Source organism: Chrysoperla carnea, chromosome 2 (assembly GCF_905475395.1).
Source record: "Chrysoperla carnea chromosome 2, inChrCarn1.1, whole genome shotgun sequence".
In the NCBI taxonomy this organism is placed as follows: Eukaryota; Metazoa; Arthropoda; class Insecta; order Neuroptera; family Chrysopidae; genus Chrysoperla; species Chrysoperla carnea.
The window spans coordinates 54169994-54188782 of record NC_058338.1 but is presented as its reverse complement, the minus strand read 5'-3'; the positions used below and the strand labels follow the sequence as shown (position 1 = coordinate 54188782).

The following is an 18789-nucleotide window of genomic DNA, read 5'->3' as shown; positions in this document are numbered from 1 at the left end:
AGGGGCTACGATGCCACTGAAAAACACACAGATGCACAGATTAACATTTTAAACTTACAAAACTCCTTCTTAAATCAATATCAAAGTGATGGCCAAGGACATCGGATGAGATGAAAAGGATACTTAGAGAGCTATCATTTTTTGGGAAAATGTTTTGGAAATATTTTAATTGAAATTGAAATATTTGAGTTGGCTTTGTTCTTTGAATTATTATTTTGAATTACCTATTATTTTACCATTTCACTTTTCGAAATGAATTAAGCCATATTTATTTAACCATTCATTTCCATAGTAATTATTTATATGTCAAAATTATATGTCATGCCTTTTCCAAACTGAATCGATTTTGAAGATCATCGCCAATTTTTTAGTTTTTTCGCGTACAAATCTCACACATGAAACATAGCTCACTCCGTTAAATTACCTTTCAAATGAAACTAAAAAAATTAAAATCGGTTTATCCGCTTAGGCGGTACTATGCCACAGACAGGCAAACACACAGACACAAACACATAGCGGTCAAACTTTTTTTTAGTTCGAGGGTTAAAAATAGCAAGAGGTACCTGTCCAGAAACCACAGAATGATTCAAGGTACATTGTACTTTAGGCACAACATATTACCCTACATACAGAATATTGTTCCTATATAAATGTATATATAAACACTAAATTTAAATTAACATGGAAAAAAAAATTTTGAAAAGAAAATAGGAAATTATTACAGAATTTAATTTATAAAATAAAAAAATAAAAACTTTAAAATAAATTTCTTATAAATAAATTTTACACTTAAATTTTTTTATAAAATGAAGTGTTATACTGTGTTTGTTTGCATGTTTAGCAGAAATCAACCGGAAATCAAACTCTAGACATTGGGTCTGATTTTTAAATTTTTCATTGAGCTTTGTCTACAAACTTTAGACTTGACCATCATTTTTAGTTTCTTTATATTCTCGGGCCGTTTTTCACAAGCGATTATTTACATCCCGGACTTATTACGGAGAAGCTATTCGATATTTTACTAAACAGGGTGTTTGTGTAAAATTTCGAACCAATTTACTGATTTTATTTAATAATCTTCTCATTATAACAACAATAAAATGCATAGCCAATTCCGTATGTGGTGTGTCTAGAAAAGCGATCTCGATTCCCGTCAGAAAAAAAAATATATGCATGAAGAAAGAAGGTGCACTCAGCCTCTCCAAAAAATTGAATAGCTGATAACATATATGGTATCACAATAGGACCTATGGCCTTAGTGTGTCTTTTGTGTCTCTTGTGTTTCACAGGATACGAGACGAGGCGAGATTTTGATATGCTTCGACCTCGGCCGAGATAGAATGTTGACTAGTCTCGCCTCGGCAGAGGTAAAATTATTACCATCTTTGACTTCATTTTCATGAATGTACATAATATGGCATAATATGGTTAAAAAAAACTTATTTGAAAACAAATGTCTTTAAAACACGAAATATAAGAAATATAAGTTGCTTATTTTCCAAATTTTTATGACTCTTGGAATGAAAACATTAAATTCAAAAAAAATATGACCTTACAAAATAAAAGTATTAAGCACAATCATGTACCTATACGATTGTGGTATCCAGGTTAAACTCTCTCTTTGTGTCTAATTGTTTTCCTGTCTTTTTATTATAAAATCTCAATACTAAAATGATATTATCTTTTGAATGAGATATTGAGATTATGAGAATAAACAATTCTAATTTCTATTTCTGTAAATATTATTATTTATATTATTTTATTATAATATGATAATATTGTAGTAATTAAATAATACTATATTTTATTGTGAACTTATAGAAACAAAAAATAATTTAAAAATTTTCTAGTATAGTATTTATTATTATTTTATTTTTTATTTTTTATCTATAGTATTTTTTATTTTATTTTAAATCATTTATTATTTATTTAGTATTTTCTATATAATATTTAATAACTAAATATTTTTCCTAAAATATTAAATATAATTTAGATAGGGGGGGTGAACATTTTGGTTCAATATACCTCGCCTCAGCTCGGTTAGTAACGAGGCTTAAAATTTTGACCCGAGAGATCGTGGCGAGGCGGGGTTGCCTCGTAGCCTCGGTGAAACACTACTCTTGTGGGCAGCCAATATAACCTAACCTAACCTAACAAAAAAAAGTGTTTGAAACATCGCCAGAACATGTATTTTAACCCTTATTATAGTTGTGTGACAATCTCATAAGCGATCAAAAACCGTTTGTAAAATTTAAAATACATTTCTATTATGCACTAGGTATATATTTTACGATTTTTTTTTTTTTAATTTCGAAAATTTCATTCGTTTAAGTTCTTTTTTGGTTAAGATTCGACAGAATGAGAACAAATTAAATCTTAATTGTTTTATCCATGTCATGAGTATAAATTTTTGATACCCCGACCTTTATTTAAGCTACTACCTACTAATACAGAGCCGAGAAACAAAAACTATTAAAGCCAAAATTTGTCGCATTGTTTATTGTTATATGTTTTCTAATTAAATAACAAAATTTGTAACTTAAATTTGATTAAAACTTTTTATTAAGTAATAATAATTCAATTTGCAAATGAATGTCTTTTAAAAAGTTCACTAAACAAATAAAACAGTTAAAGTACACGGATCTTCTTAATATTTTGTATAGAGTCATAATTGTAAATTTCAAGCAACTTTTCTTAGTAACATATTGTCAACCTATAAAAAGGATGGATAGTTTACCAAAAAAAAAAAATAGTGATACCAAATTTTGGGCTACCCTATATATTATTGAGAAGTTTTAAATATTCCTACATACTTTTCAGAATAAGCAAAAAAGAATGACTTGTTTTCTAAAAATGCAAAATAAGAAAATTTACAAGTATAATTACCTCTATCCGGGGACACACTGTATAAGAAACGGACCTGTAATAAATGTATAAAACTCATCAAATTTTTTTTTTGTTTCAGCATCATCACATTCTCGTCTACTAAACGTAATTTCACCACAGCCACCATCAGAATCAAGTCTACCTAGTTACGAACGAATACAACCAGTTAACCATAAGACATCAACGTCAACGACACGAATTACAAGTCCTGAACCGCCTCCTTTACCTCCATTGCATACACATCCACTCTTACAACAAAAGCACAATTCAGTTACCCCAAAACATCATCTGCAGCATGGCTCAATTATAAACAGTAATAGCAGCAGGATATCGTCCACATCAACTTCATCATCAATTAACAATGAAAATCATTCTCAGCCACGTAATGCCCAACATCTGGATGATTATGCAAGTGGCTTAATAATGGGCGGTACAATCTTTAATTGGGGTCATGGTTTAGGATGGACTACAGGTGCATTCTCTACGAATGGTATGATGACAACAGGATGTTATGATTTAACTACTGCAGCAGGATCTGCAGGTGTATATGCTACAGATATGAGTGCTAGTGTTGGGCACCATCCACATTTGCCAACAACTACGTCGCATATTCCTGAAGACTGTACTGGATTCGATGATTATAATATGGATTGTGCTTTGGATTTTTCATTTTAAATTGATTTTATACAGCTTTAATTGAAGGAAATTATAAAATTACAAATAAACTACTCGAAAATTAATCGAAGCAATACGAAAATTTTATAATTTACTTCTTTTTCATCAAATGATCAAAGCAGCTTGAGAATGATTATAATCCCCAGTGATTGACGAAGCTTATTTAGAAAACGTTATTTGGGACGCTAAAAGATTTAAAAAGATACTTAAGAATTAATTTTGAATTAAGACACAGTATCGTTTAATTAAAAATTACATCGTATCGTTTAATTTTCATAATTGGCTATTTTACATTCCCAAAAAAAACTAGATATAAATTAATTTAAAGAAACAAAAATACCGTCCCAAAAAATTTCTAAAAATATCCATCGCTTTCCAATTTAAAACCGTTTACTTTAATATAAAAAAACTAAATGCAAAGATGCAAAACGTGTAATGTAGGCATATTCTAATTAAAGATAGATTTATAAAAAATTTAATATTAAAAATATATTGATTAAAAAAGTCAATTCCAAAAAAAGTAATAAATAAATAAATAAAACAAAATATTACTGGGTATGTTACATATTCATATTATTCTTTCTATTAATTTGTGGAATTCTACTTACTTCGCCAATATTATAATTACCTGAAACACCTTAAGTATACCCCAAATCTGCACGGTCACAGTTTTTAGTATTTCATATCGAAACGGTCCAGATTTAACATTGTTCATAAATAATTATCATTTAATTTTACAGATAAAGGCAAAATTACCAATAATATAGTCATTTGGGAGTAACTGAAGTTCATTTGTATGAAACAAAGAAGCTGAAATGGCGAATTAATTTTGACATGACCCTGCGTCATATTTCGTTTTGTTAACATTTTACTAGCAATAAGTTAAATTTACTAGTTTCTTTCTAAAACCGATACTGATAAATCATTTTCTTTGATTATGAGCATTTTTTAGATATATGAAAAATAATATTCTATGTTTATTGCCTGAATCTTTGTATTTTAGCTCTCTGAGTAAGGTGTGTGCTACGCGCAATACGGAGAAAGTGAACGTATTTCGAATTTCTTCCTTTAATTGTTTCTTGTATAAAGAAATTCTTTTATTTTATTAAAATTTCTGTTTTCAATTACAGACAAATATATGTTCTAACTTAAAATTTTATAAAGAATATGTTTTAATTTCTTTAACTTTCATATTTAAACATGGTGTGTTTTGAGAGGGAAAAGCGGGCACAGTTGCTGCGAATGATTCAATTATTGGACATACTATTCTAAAAATACAATGAAAATTTTCAACGACTTCAACGACTCTCGAAACTCTTTATTGTTTATTAATATTGCCTTAGATATACGCTCCCTCCTTCTCCCAAAATTTCGGCCATTCAAAGTAAAAATTGTATAGTTTTTTGTTAAATTTTTTTCCCATGCTCTACATGTGCGAGTTATTGTGTATTGGATAAGGCTTTAGAAAGAAAACAAAAGCTAACTTTTCTCTTAATGAGTATAATTAAGATATAAGCCTCCAAAGCTTGAAAATTGGGAAATTATAAGACTTATGCGTCAGATCTGTATCATTTGAAAACGGTGCTAAATTTCGTTAGAATTGTTTTTATACAAAGCTGTGAACGATATCGATCCCAAAAGCCTAAGGGAAAGTTGTATCAATATTTCTGGAATTTTCTTTTCTTATTAAAGACCAAAAAAATTACTCTTAATAATTATTAGTTCGAATCTCGAAATATTAATAATCTTCTAAAAGAGACCGTGGTATTGGGGTGACAGTGACCGCTCCCCATGAAGAAGGTCGTTAGATCAAAACCCATTCACGTCAATAAATTTTCTTTTAATTAAATTTAAAAGCGATTAATATTTTTTTAAGCTATACTAGCTATTAGCTTTTTGGCAATTTCAGTAAATTATTATTACATACTTTAAACTAAATTTCCTTACATGTTGACCACTGTAATAAACTACCGCGTGGCTTAACTCTCGTTTACCGATAATACTTGAATGTGACACACTCGGTATGTTAATAATTCAAAATGTATCGTATGTTTGTTTAATAATTTTTTATGTACATTGTTTTCGGTACGCGTTCATTTCTTGAATATTTAATTAAATGTAAACATTTTATCGTCAGTATTTCGTTAATTCGTTATCAAAACTGTGTATCAAATTAGCTGGATGATTTATTATTATTAATGATTAATTTCTGTATTTTGAAATAAAGTAATCTAGTATGTTTTAATAAAAATTATTTAAAAAATATATATATTAAATTTTAAAAAATTTTAATAGGATATAGATACTTTTTTTTCATGAAAAAAACACTTTTGTTATTGATCTTATGATCATATTTTCATAAAACAATGCTTGTATTTTGTTAGTTTGACTTATTTTAGGACTTATAATGATTGTAATAATAATTTCAATAATAATAATAGAGCTTTATTTTATTCTATGCAAAAAATAAGTAAAATTTACAATACTATATTTTATATTTAGAAGTGGTTCACAAATTCAACATATTTAGGATTTGGTATAATATAATGAAAATAAATTTAACATAATTAGAACTAAAAATCTCAAATAATTCGAATAATTAGAAAATGGAATACAAATCGTTCAAAAATGGAATAGAAATTTGCTATGAATTTGTCTACTCAGGGAAATGTTTCACGCTCCCGAAAAGGACCTCACATAAAAGGCATTTATAATAAGTATTAATATCTAGAACTATCCAAATCCAGAATTTCTGACATTTAGTGATATCACAGGAGTGATATCTATTTTACATATATTAAGAGTCACTGTTGTTAATTACCAATAACAAATTTTAAACATATGGAAAAATTATATTAATAAAATTTTTCATTCTAATAGTAGATCATCCAATTTTGAATAAACTTTCACATATACATATACTGAAGTAAATTAAAAGTATACAATTTCATTCATAAAATAAAGCGATAACAAAATTTGATTTGTGGAAGTTTAAAATAAAATTTACTGTTTACGAATTATTAAGTATATACAATTTATTTAAATACATTCATCATACATATACAACGTGTTCTGTTATTGACTGCAGAAATCTAACTTCCCAAAATAAGCTCATCAAGAACAACAAGAAAACTCTTTTCCAAATTTGGATCTGAGGCCTAATTTGGGAGATACGAGTATGGCAAAAATTGATAAATTTGTTCATTCACTGACTATCATTCGATAACCAGTAGCCAATGATAATCAGTAGATATTAATAAATTTTTTTTAATAATATTCAACTATGGAAGGGATTTTTAAATAGTATAAAATGATTTAATAGGATTAAATTATTTTGAAAAAACATTAGATTATTGTACGTAAACTGACAAACCATGAGACAATGGCTGTGGTTTGTTTGTTTACGTAAAATGATAAAATGTTTACTTATAATTATTATTATTTTCTCAGAATAATAAAATAAAAATATAAAAAGTGGGACAGTTTAATAATTTTATACTTTTTTAAAAATCTCTTCCACTATTAAGTGGCTAATATCTACTGATTATCATTGGCTACTGGTTAGCGAATGATAGTCAGTGAATGAACAAATTTATCAATTTTTGCCATACTCGTATCTCCCAAATTAGTTTTTTTGTAACTCTCTTATTTTGGGAATTTAGGTTTCTGTAGTCAATAATAGAGCACGTTGTACGCAGCTTACTTATATATACAGCATGTCTACTTAAGTTGGCTCCATATGGAAAAATTTTTTTTTATAAGATTTACGAAAAAAAGTTATTCTATATAAAAATCTTTGTCGTGAAAATATTAAAATTCATTTGTTCATTATTGACATCAAACATCAATATATTGAGTGTCCAAAAGTTGAAAAAGTTCGATGGGAATTTTAATGGTCGTTAGGAAATGTATCCCATTTAGAACATATAATACGAAAACGGTTAAAAAAATCACTCCTGTGATATGTGAGAGTGTATTTAAAGAATTTTTTAAAAGAACAACTTCATGTATGGAGCCCATAGCTGTATACGTTAAGGCAAAAACGAACTGAAGGTAACTGCTGTTACTTTCGACAACAATAGTATATTTTTAATGTAATGTATAAAAAATAAAATGTTCTGTATTCACTATTTTGTTCCATATCATTCATTGTATGTCTCAAATCAGCATTATCTTTTTTATTAGATTTTTTCAATTTTTCTCTACTAGCAAAACAAACAAATTAAGAATATTTTATAGCTTCAGTTTCTTCAGTTTCAACTTTACCTTATATGAAATCAGTCAGTATGCAAATACATTAGATTTTACTTGGTTAATAACTGAGATTTTTGCGGAAAATTAGCTTTATTTATAAGTATAATAAGATATACTCAAGCTATGAACGTACCTAAATCTAAATAATACACGGTGTTTAAAAATTAAAAATAAGATCTGTGAATATCGCCATATAGATCAAACTTAAAATGGCATTTAAAGCACATAAATTAATAGTTTTTAATATTAAAATTTATTTAATTAAATTTAATTAAAAAAAAAAAAATAGGTTAAAAAAATGTAACTTATTCTAAATAGTGTTAAAACTGATTGATAACAAATAATTAATACGAAAAAAAAGTCTTAGTTGTGTGTGCAAAATATTAAATAGTTCATTTCATTATTTATTGTTTAGTATGTTAGGTGTAAAGTCCGCGGGACAACACCCTTTTTTGTTAATCGAACAATGCATATACCTGAAACATCGTGAGTGACTTCTTTAAGGCGAGTCTACCAAACGACTTTTTTCGAAAGCGCTGCGTTTTTAAATGAGCATGCATTGTATTTTTGTTTTTCAATACATTCACAATTCACTTTTTCTGATTTGTTTAATACAGTCCGACAAATACCCTGATGCGTTCAGACCGATAGCTTAAATATGTCGCTATCATGCTCATTTAAAAACGTAGCATTTTCGAAATAATTCGTTGAGAGAACGTTTGGTAGATTCGCCAAAGGGAAGTCACTCACGAAGTTTCATGTATGTATTAATCATTTTACAAAAAGGGTGCTGAACCAATAAAGCTAACGCACAAATTTTAGACTTATTTGCAACAAGTAAAAATTTGAGTGCAAGGACGGCTCTAATAATTTTAAATAAATTATTTGATACTTAACATTAAACTTGAGCAAACATACAACGCTATCATAACTACAGGAGGTCATTACATTAAACCCTGTCTCGGAGAATTGAATTTTTATCCTATTCCAGCATCTGACTAATCTCAAATAAAATTTATACACATTAAGGACCGATAGCGCAATAATAGTCCACCAACTATTCGGAAATGCTTTACGAAATATTTGATGCGTGGCGGTGTCGGGTATATTAAATGAGCACAAATGATTTTTAAATTATTTAAAAGTTAAATGTTAGAACAGTAGAAAATAAAATTATATTTATAAAATGCATAGTCTGCCAAATCCACTACCGTGGTTGATCTGCCTAACAAGTATCGAGAAGCCTCCCATTCCATCATTAAATTTTCTATAAAAATTAAAATTTGTATCAATTTTTTAGTTCATATTGCAATGACAACCTTTGTGTTTTAAATTTTTTTTAACTATAATTTTTATTTTATTGGGGTTTTAGATAAGATTTACAATAAACAATGAGATTAAATTAAACATAAATAAGTCTAAATCTGTCACGTTCTTAATTTTTCACCTGCACTGGTTTAATCGTTCAGGGTATGCTCTTCTATTAATCAACTACACTTCTTCGATTTTTTTACACAGATAAAAGTATATCCCAAATAATCAGTTTTTAATTTTTTTTAAATGTACGAAGTATGTCTGATAACCGTGGTTTGCCTAGTTGTATGAAATGTCTAAAATTATAGCTAATTTTCATTCAAATCCATTCAGTAGTTTTGAGTAGCGCGAAACCATAACAAACAAACAATCAAGCAAACTAATAAACAAACATCCTTACTTTCACATTTATGAATAAATCTTATTAAAAATATTAAATTAAGACAGAGTTTAGTGTTGTGGCCCCTGCTTCATATAGGGTGTTCAAATTTTTTATCAAATTGTTATTTTGAAATTTTACAAAAACGCTTTAATATTTAAACAAAGCTATAACCGTAATAGTTGAAATATTTTTAAAACATTCCTATTCCACCATTCGTACAGCAAATGAGCTTATTATCGCAGACTGTCTACTCTAAATATAATTACAAAAATTAAAAATTGAAAAACTGAACACTCTATATGCTTTCCTTTGAAAATTAAATAATAAACTTTTTGTAAGTACTTTTTTTATGGGTAAGACTTTAACACCAATCAATTAATTAGGATGCACAAGTTCTTCCATAAACATAAATATTACACAGATTCTAAATCATGATTATAATTCAATTAGATATTCTAAAATTCAATTAAATCAAAATTTAAAAACCAATACACAATAAACTAACTAGTCGCATAAAGGAATACATAAAATAGCCATTCATCGGGAGTGTTCAATTACAGCTTCGATTTTGATAGTTTAAAAAAAATGTTTCTTTTTATATATTGTTTAGGTTAGGTTAGGTTAGAGTGGCAGTCCTGGGGTGGGACACACTTAGGCAATAGGGTCCGTTGTGATACCGAAAAAGGGTTGGCCCATCCCCGACCACTACTCCATGAACCATTAGGAGCTGTTTAAGAACAGCAGGAGAGCTTTGACGTCGACGGAGTCCAGGTCGGAGAGGTCGTCAAAGAGAGGCTGGCTCAAGTAAGTCCATCTCCTCATGACAAGAGCTGGGCAGTGACAGAGAAGATGAGACATTGTCTTCTCCTACTTCTCTTCACTGTGACAGCTCCTGCAGTAGTCGTGATACACTGCCAGGCCCAGGCGTTCAGCATGCCTGCCGCCCAACCAGTGTCCTGTAATAGCTGCAACAACTTTGCGAACAGGGGACCTTGGAAGTGATATAAGATCTTCGAAACGCCTGTGATTGTACTCAGACCATATCTGTCTTGTAGTAAGTCTGTCCTGTAAGATTGGCTCTTTTTAAGATATCCTCTTTGAGGAGCAACTTGCAGTTCGCAAATGAAATTCCCGGATATTTATTGATGCTCGTGTCGGGCAGCATTTTGCCATTTCTGGCAAGATCGTCGACTTAGCAATTTCTTGGAATGTCCCTGTGTCCCGGTACCCAACCAGGTTTACATTCATTTGTTCCGGCAGTTCATTTACGGACGTACGGCAGTCCTATTATATATTGTATATATTGTTTAAAATCAGAAACCTTTTAGAGGGGAAAAATCATCTGGAGGGGGTAATGGCATTGTCCCGACTGGTGTATCAACTCCTAGCCTAGATCGCTAATGATAGAAGTTTGAAATTTGAAAAGAAGATATTGATTTTATACTGTAGGTGTCATTTTTAAAATCAGTTAAGTAGCGATTTGTATATATTTTCATATAAACTTTTCTATTTCACCCCGTTAAGGGCTGAATTTCGAAAAATCATTTCCCAAATGATTTTTGTCTTTCGACCCTCTAAAATTTCATCATTTTTTTTTTAAATCATCAAAATCGGAGCTGTTATTGAGGACTCTTAAGTAAAAACATTCATTGATGCGACTATAAAGTTTTTAAATATTTTATGGAAGCATTGCATTAATTAGAATGTGTTCAATAATTTGCTCCAATTAATGTACCTATAAATGTAAAAGAAAAAAAAATTAAATATATAAATATATTTAACCAAAATAGCGATGTTTTTCAAATAACATAATTGTATCCGATTTTTTAGATATTTATCTTAGAATTTATTAAAAAACTAAACTTAAAATTTACAGCAGCGAAAATAAACTGAATGTCGAAAATAAAATTTTTAAACATTTGTACTAAAATATTCAACGTTAAATAAATAAAAAAATGTTTTCGTGTGTTTGATGTTATCGTAAAGTAATAAATACAAAAATTTATGCACTTGTAAAAAATATGCTACTGGACTATGTTTAAAATGAGGCGAATTAAAATCAGAAGGATTCTTTGGGTTTTATCGTGGAGTTTTTTTTGTAATATTTTCGTACATTTATTTAAGACCATGAAAATCGGTTCAAATAATTTTATTTACAACAAAAGAAAACTAACGCAATAGGTTAGCAACTTTATTTATTAAGAAATATCTAAAATTTTATTATTTTACTCTTTTTGTAAGTAAGAACAATGTAATACTTACAAAAATATCAAATATTTCCCAGCAATTAAATGGGCTGTTGCGACCTTTTTATTTTGAAAATAAAATCATTTAATCCCGGGTCGGATTTACACCTAGCTTCGCCCATGGGCAATGACAAAAATACCACCATTCATTTTTTTATCGATGCTATATGTTTAAGAATTCTTCATTTTTTCGGAAAGCGTAAGTATCTGGATTTAAAAATTATATATTTGGTTGAGAATATGTTTGTGAAATTCAAAAGTATAAAACTTATCCAACATCTTCAAAATTTTTCGTAATGTATTAGATCAAATTCACATGTACACAAAAATATTTTGTCCTTTCGATTAATTTACCGACTAGGGCCATGGCCCAATATGTAAATCCAGACTTGATTAACCAAGTATCTCTTTTATTTTTGAACATGGGAAGGATAATTAATATAGATAGACTGATATGCAAACTTTTATACCATGTATATATGAAATATACATAGTATATTAAGTTTAGTCCCAAGTTTGTAACGCTTAAAAATAATGATGCTATGAAAAAATTTTTGTCATAGGTGTTCATAAAATCACCTAATTAGTTCATTTCCGGTTGTCCGTCCGTCCGTCTGTGGACACGATAACTCAAAAACGAAAAAAAAAATCGAGCTGAAATTTTTGCAGCGTACTCAGGACGTAAAAAGTGAGGTCAAGTTCGTAAATGAGCATCATAGGTCAATTGGGTCTTGGGTCCGTAGGACCCATCTTGTAAACCGTTAGAGATAGAACAAAAGTTTAAATGTAAAAAATGTTCCTTATCAAAAATTAAACAACTTTTGTTTGAATATTTTTTTACTTTTTAACATCAATGTCTACCCCTGAGGGCGCCAATTAGGCGGAAATTTTATAATATGTACTATACTTGATTATCAGTTATGTATGTGTCACATGTTTGTATGTGTAGTGTGATAAAGAAATCAACACTAACTATGCATGGTATTTCAACAATTAACTCAGTCAATTGTTTGTTTTTACTTGTTTCGGTTAGAATTTAGATCACTATAAGTGTGTCGTAAGCACACTTCAGGAATCCAAATTCTTTCTTGATAATTAAGGACATGAGTCCTTGCCAAATTACCCACGTTTAAAAAATTACCACGAAAAACTCTTCATAATTTAACCCAAAGAATAAAATATTATTGAAACCTAAACCTTCAAATAATAAACCTTCGACCTATCGATATTAAAATTCATTGAATACTTTTTAAAGATAAAAATTGGAATAAAATGAAATTCACAGATAAAAAAATAATTCATATAATTTTTCACGAATAATAAAATTATATGCGAGAATTATTTTAAACGAAAGTTATGGAAAATCTACGGAAGCCAGAATGTCTCACTACCAATTTATGAGAAAGTGGCGCTACACTAACATATTTTTTAAATGTGTACTACTCACAAGTATAAAAAAAAAAAAAAAACATTAGTTCACTTTTAACAAGTGCACTTGTGGCATTATGGAAACGAACCTTTTTGAAGATGTCAGTCGGTGATGACTATCTTTTAATTGGAATTATCAATAATTGTATGTCCGGATTTAATAATAAAATAATATTTATAATTTGTCTTATGAAGTTAGTTAAAAATTTTCATTAGTATTATTTAAAAAATATAATGCTTTAATCGTTGATGTTTTTCTTTTGCATCTGCACATTGCTAATTTCTAACCTTTAAAAGTATTATTAAGTGTTTATTATGACGTTTAATTAGAAATCTGCACATGGCAAAATATCGACACCTTCAAAAAGGTTCGTTTCCATAATGCCATAAGTCACAAGTGAACTTGTCAAAGTTAGTTTTATACTTGTGGGTTGTACACATTTAAAAAATAAGCTAGTGTGCGCCACTTTCTCATAAATTGACAGTGAAACATTCAGACTTCCATAAAAATCTAATATTTTGACCAAATCAATTATTAACAATTTAAGTGTATACCGAAATTTGAAACGAAATAAGTATTTGAAATTTCCACGAATCTAAATTAACTGTATCATATTTTTTCATATTATAATCATGATTCAATTTTCGATATACATTTAAAGGTTCCGCTTACTAATTCATTTTATAGTGAAAAAATGGAAGTAAATATTCAGGAAACAAAATTTAAGATTAAAAAAACAATTATTAAAAAATAGTCTAAAATTGAAGTATGCCTTTTGATCGTTTATTCAATAGTCAATTAAAGTACTGCAATAGAAATATCAAAATAGATTATATTAAAAATAGGGCACTCATTTGCAAATTTTTTATTTAGACTTAAAAAATATTTAATTGATGTGTATTTAGAAAAATTCAAAAAAATAAATAAATAAAGAATCAATTTTAAAAATAGAAAAATTCTTAAAAAATATATAAATGTTTGTGAAAGTCGTAAAATAACCTAATAGAAAATTTAGCGAATTGAATTAAATAATCGTTGTTTTAGAAAATTTAAAACAATGTAGAAATGAAAAATGTTAATGTTTCAAACTCCCCGAAATATTATTCGTGAAATTTCTAGACTATATTCGTAAATCTTATTGATTTTTACACACTATTTTAATTTTTTACTTCTCTGAGAAAATAAGTGTTTTGATATCGAAATTTGGAATAAGTTAGAACATAATTAGTGAAGTAAAAAATCATTATAGATTATAGAATATAACTGAAATCCTATCTTATATTTTAAAGGATGTAAATATGTCAGTATTCATGATGCAGTGAAAAAAACAATTTATCTTGTGGATGTTAAAAAAACCTGAAAAATAATTGCTTTAATGATCATTTTTTGAAAAGATATATGTACTACTTTTAAAAATAAATCATCTATTTACTAGGGACTCATTTAAGAAAAATAGTCCAAGTAACCATTATTTGTTAGAACTAGGTTTGATGGCACAAGTAAAAAAGTAAGGAACTATCCATTAATACGTCACACATTAAAGGGTGGTGGGAGAGGGAAAAATCGTAAAATTGGTGTGAGGTAATTTATGAACGACCCCAAATAGATTGTTAAATTTTAATTCTTACTTTCATTTAATAAAATCGGTGACATAGTGCCACCGATTTAACTATGGATTGTAAAAAGTCTAAAGGTTAGGTTATATTGGCCGTCCACGAAGGACCCACTTAGAGCCCATTGTGATACCATTTGTGTGTTTTACCTCCTTTCCGCTGATAATTTCATTTATCAGCTCCTCAATTTCAGAGGCTGAGTACACTTCCTTCAAGCATATACCATGCACTACACCAGCCCATCACAATTATTAATTGAATTAATTTTGTTGCGACGGCGGGAATCGAACCCGCTACCCTAAGCATACCGCAGACAGAATTGGTTACGCCTTAACCAACTGAGCTAATAAAAAACTAAATAAAAAGAGTAATCTCTCCTCGTTCATCCATCTTTAGGATTGTAAACATAACTATTATTTATATTGCCAATGAAATTTGAAACCGAAATTCGAATTCAACCCGATGACCAATTATTTTTTAAGGGCGATTGAGAAAAGCTAGCAAATAATTAAGGATATTTAATGTTGTTTTAAAATTAAAATTGTAACGGCTAGTAGAATAACAACTTTTTTTAAAGTAATCCTCACGTTTTTTTACTTTTTTAAATTAGTGTGACGCAAGAAAATCCTAGTTAAGTGCTTGCTTTAAATTATAAACTTTACATCCTTTAGATATTAAACGTTATTTGTTTCATTGTAATCCACTATTCGAAAATCGAAAGTCTTAACAACTTAAAAATAATTAAAATCATTAAAAAATCATAAAATTTCGTTCATCATTTAATTTCTGCATTCAACGCCGCACAAATGCCCTCCATTATAAAAATATAAATACGAAAAGTCATTTAGTCACTAATAAAGGAAATTATTTAAAAAAAAATCGTAATAAATATGACCAATTAGGTTAGAGCTCAAATATAACCACAATGAAGTTTTAAAAGTTATTAGGTACTACTTTTTAACGAAATTCTATTTATTTTCGTTTTTAATTTTAATAAAAAATTATATATTTTTTAAATAATCTATATAATATTTTTGTAAATATATATTTTTTTAAACAAACTTATGGCTTACGAATAAATTATTTAAAATTAAATTTTGTATCGATTTAAAAAATATTTGAAAATTATTAATTAATTCCCATTTATTATATTCATTTAAATATCTTAAAAATAGTATGTATTAAAAAAATTCAAAAGACTAGAAAAAATGCATTTATATTCAAAATTTTGACAAAAAATTAAAAAATAAAGTTTTATTCTTTTTCAAATAAAAATGTTTAATTAATAAAATTAACGTTTTAGGCTCTAAGCCCGTAATTATATAGAAAAAAATTAATATAAACGAATATTTAGACACAAAATAAATTTAAATAAATCTTTGGATCTAACAAATATTTCACGAAAAATTTGATATATTTCATTGGCCTAAAATAATAATTAAATCCAATCTATATATAAATGCAAGGTTTGCTCTAATTACAAAGGCTGTGCTGTAAACAAAAGTATTCGAAAAATTGGTTGAAATATTTCAAATTTTAATAAAAAAAACCGTAAATGTATTTATTAATATGTATTTAATGAATGTTTATAAAATAATAAATAAAATACTTGGAAAAACAGAATATGTTAGATTTTTCTCAATTTCCTTAATTTTTTTTTTTTTTTTTTGCATGAAAACTTTATTTGTAAACTTTTTATACCTCTGTGTACGTAATGGAAAATGGAATTCTGGCATTATTCTTGAAGCTGTGGATTTCTTGATTTTTAGAACAGAGCACAAAGTTTTGTCGTGTTTTTGGATAGATTTTTAAAATAGTATAAAATAGCAATGATTTTTCCCTTAAATATTAGTTCAGATAAAAAGAGTATAAGATAGAGGAGATGGTCGCGTTTACAAGCACGAATGCTATCTGGTATTTGGAACCAGTAAATACTATTGTATTTTTACAACAGAATCAGTTCATGTTTTTACGATATTGTTACACAGACCAGAGTGGCGCAGTGGAAGCATGCTGGTCTCATAATCAAGAGGTCATAAGATCGATACTTCGGTCTGCTAACAGAGGTGAAAAAATCAAGAAAATTTTTTTAGTCGATAGGTGAATACGATGAATATTGATCGAAAGAATAGTCAAAATTATGATTTTTGACAAAATGGCGGCTTCCAAAAAAGAATTAAAAATTATTCATACAATTTCCATCTTCAAAGTGGTCTAAAATATAGAAATATTTCTCAGTAAATCTTATTCCTTCGATCAATATCTGGGAAACATGTCTTACAATATTGCGTAAAAATTCGAAACCGGTCGGTCGAGTTATTTCAGAGAAATCTTGTTCACCTTTGAAAATGCTGTTTCGAGAAAAACCCGTTCAAAAGACGTTTACACTCAGTTAAAAGTTTTTTTTTTTTATGCATTTACCATTCTTGAATATTTATCGGATCAACTTGAGATTTTTAGAGAATATACTTAATTATATGTACATTACGGAAATGCAAGAAAATTGAATCTTTGAAAATTCTAACGGGATAGATATAACCCCTTAACTCATATATGGGTTATAGCGACCAATCGTCGTGGGAATTAGTCATGAATAACGATCGACATATAAGCTGCATGTACTTTTATTTTAATATAAAAATGTAATTATCGCTTATAACGAAGACTATGAGTTTAAACAACGAAAGTTATTCTCTTCAATATCGTTGTAATTGTACAGTCGATAACTAAACAAACAACAGTTTTCATATGCATCTCGGAGCCCTAGCCATGTGAATCACAGCAGTTACTTGAATCACTCTCACATAGTCACACTTAACAAATTACTCGGTATTCATGTCTGAATTCTAAGTTAATAGGACATCATTACTTTGTATAAATCAATAAGTTCAATAAACTACTTCTACCTACAATTCAAAACCCATATATTAGATTACTAACTGAAAGTTAATTGAAGATAATTTCAGTTTATTATATGGATTTAAAAAAAAATTTATTATTACTGGTTTTATATTTGAAGAATGTCCATACAAATGGTTTTCAAGAGGATATGAGATTTATATATTGAAAATGTCATTATAACAGAGTGTTACAAACATACTTATCCGGGCTATGCGATATTAAATTCTGCACATAAGTAGTTAAAAATGCTTCGTAACTTTTGTCAAGTTTGTAGTATTTTAAGGGCCGACTTTTAATGGAATTCCATCGACTCTAAAAGTTTTAATTGGTCTTATTACCTAAGTTTGGAAAAATATATTTTAAGATTTTTTTCAAAATATTTCAACGGAATATATAATAAATTTTTTGAGTTTCATAAGAGTAACTTGAAGAGTTTATGAAATATTTCTTGTTTTCTAAAAAAAAATGACTGAAATCGAAACAAAGCTACTGACCATTGTTTACTTATTTTTATTTTTATAATATGGAAGATCGTATCCCGCTACGTATTTTTGCAACACTCTGTATATTATATTAATTTCTCTGTTTTTATCTTTTAAAATTATATGTTTCTCCATATGGTCTACCTCTATATTAAAATAAACTTTCAACGTATAAAAACACAACATACATATCTCAAAAAGAAAGATATTCAGCTATTTCAGCAAAATATTTCAATATCATCAAATGAATACCCGGCAAAAGAATATCGAAATTATTGTATCACAAGGCTCGTGAAAATTATCAGACGTTGATTGTGTAAGACTACCATTAAAAGGGTTCTAAAGAGAAAAATTAAAATTTTTTGAAATTTCGAAAATTTTGATATGACTAATAATTAACTTAAAATTAAAAAAAAAATCATGTTATATTGTTATTCATGTAGTTATGTCGAAGTTGTTTGGAGAAATTTCGATTTATAATATCCGTTTAGTCCCATGTATAACCTTGCGTGACTTTTTTAACTTAAAATTTAACGAAATCAATTCGATAACAGTATTTTTTTAACTTCCCAACAAATGAATTTATTGTAATGGGTCCGATTTTCGA

The 18789-nt window shown here is 28.1% G+C and overlaps 1 protein-coding gene across 1 annotated transcript in view; it reads left to right on the top strand.

The window, feature by feature from the left end:
* LOC123292779 overlaps nt 1-3561 on the top strand; it is an 83299-nt gene extending 79738 nt beyond the window's left edge. Inside the window, exon 7 of the mRNA XM_044873493.1 lies at nt 2966-3561. Coding sequence (XP_044729428.1) covers nt 2966-3561 — 596 coding nt within the window. The remainder of the gene's footprint in view (nt 1-2965) is intronic.
* The last annotated feature ends 15228 nt before the right edge of the window (nt 3562-18789 follow it).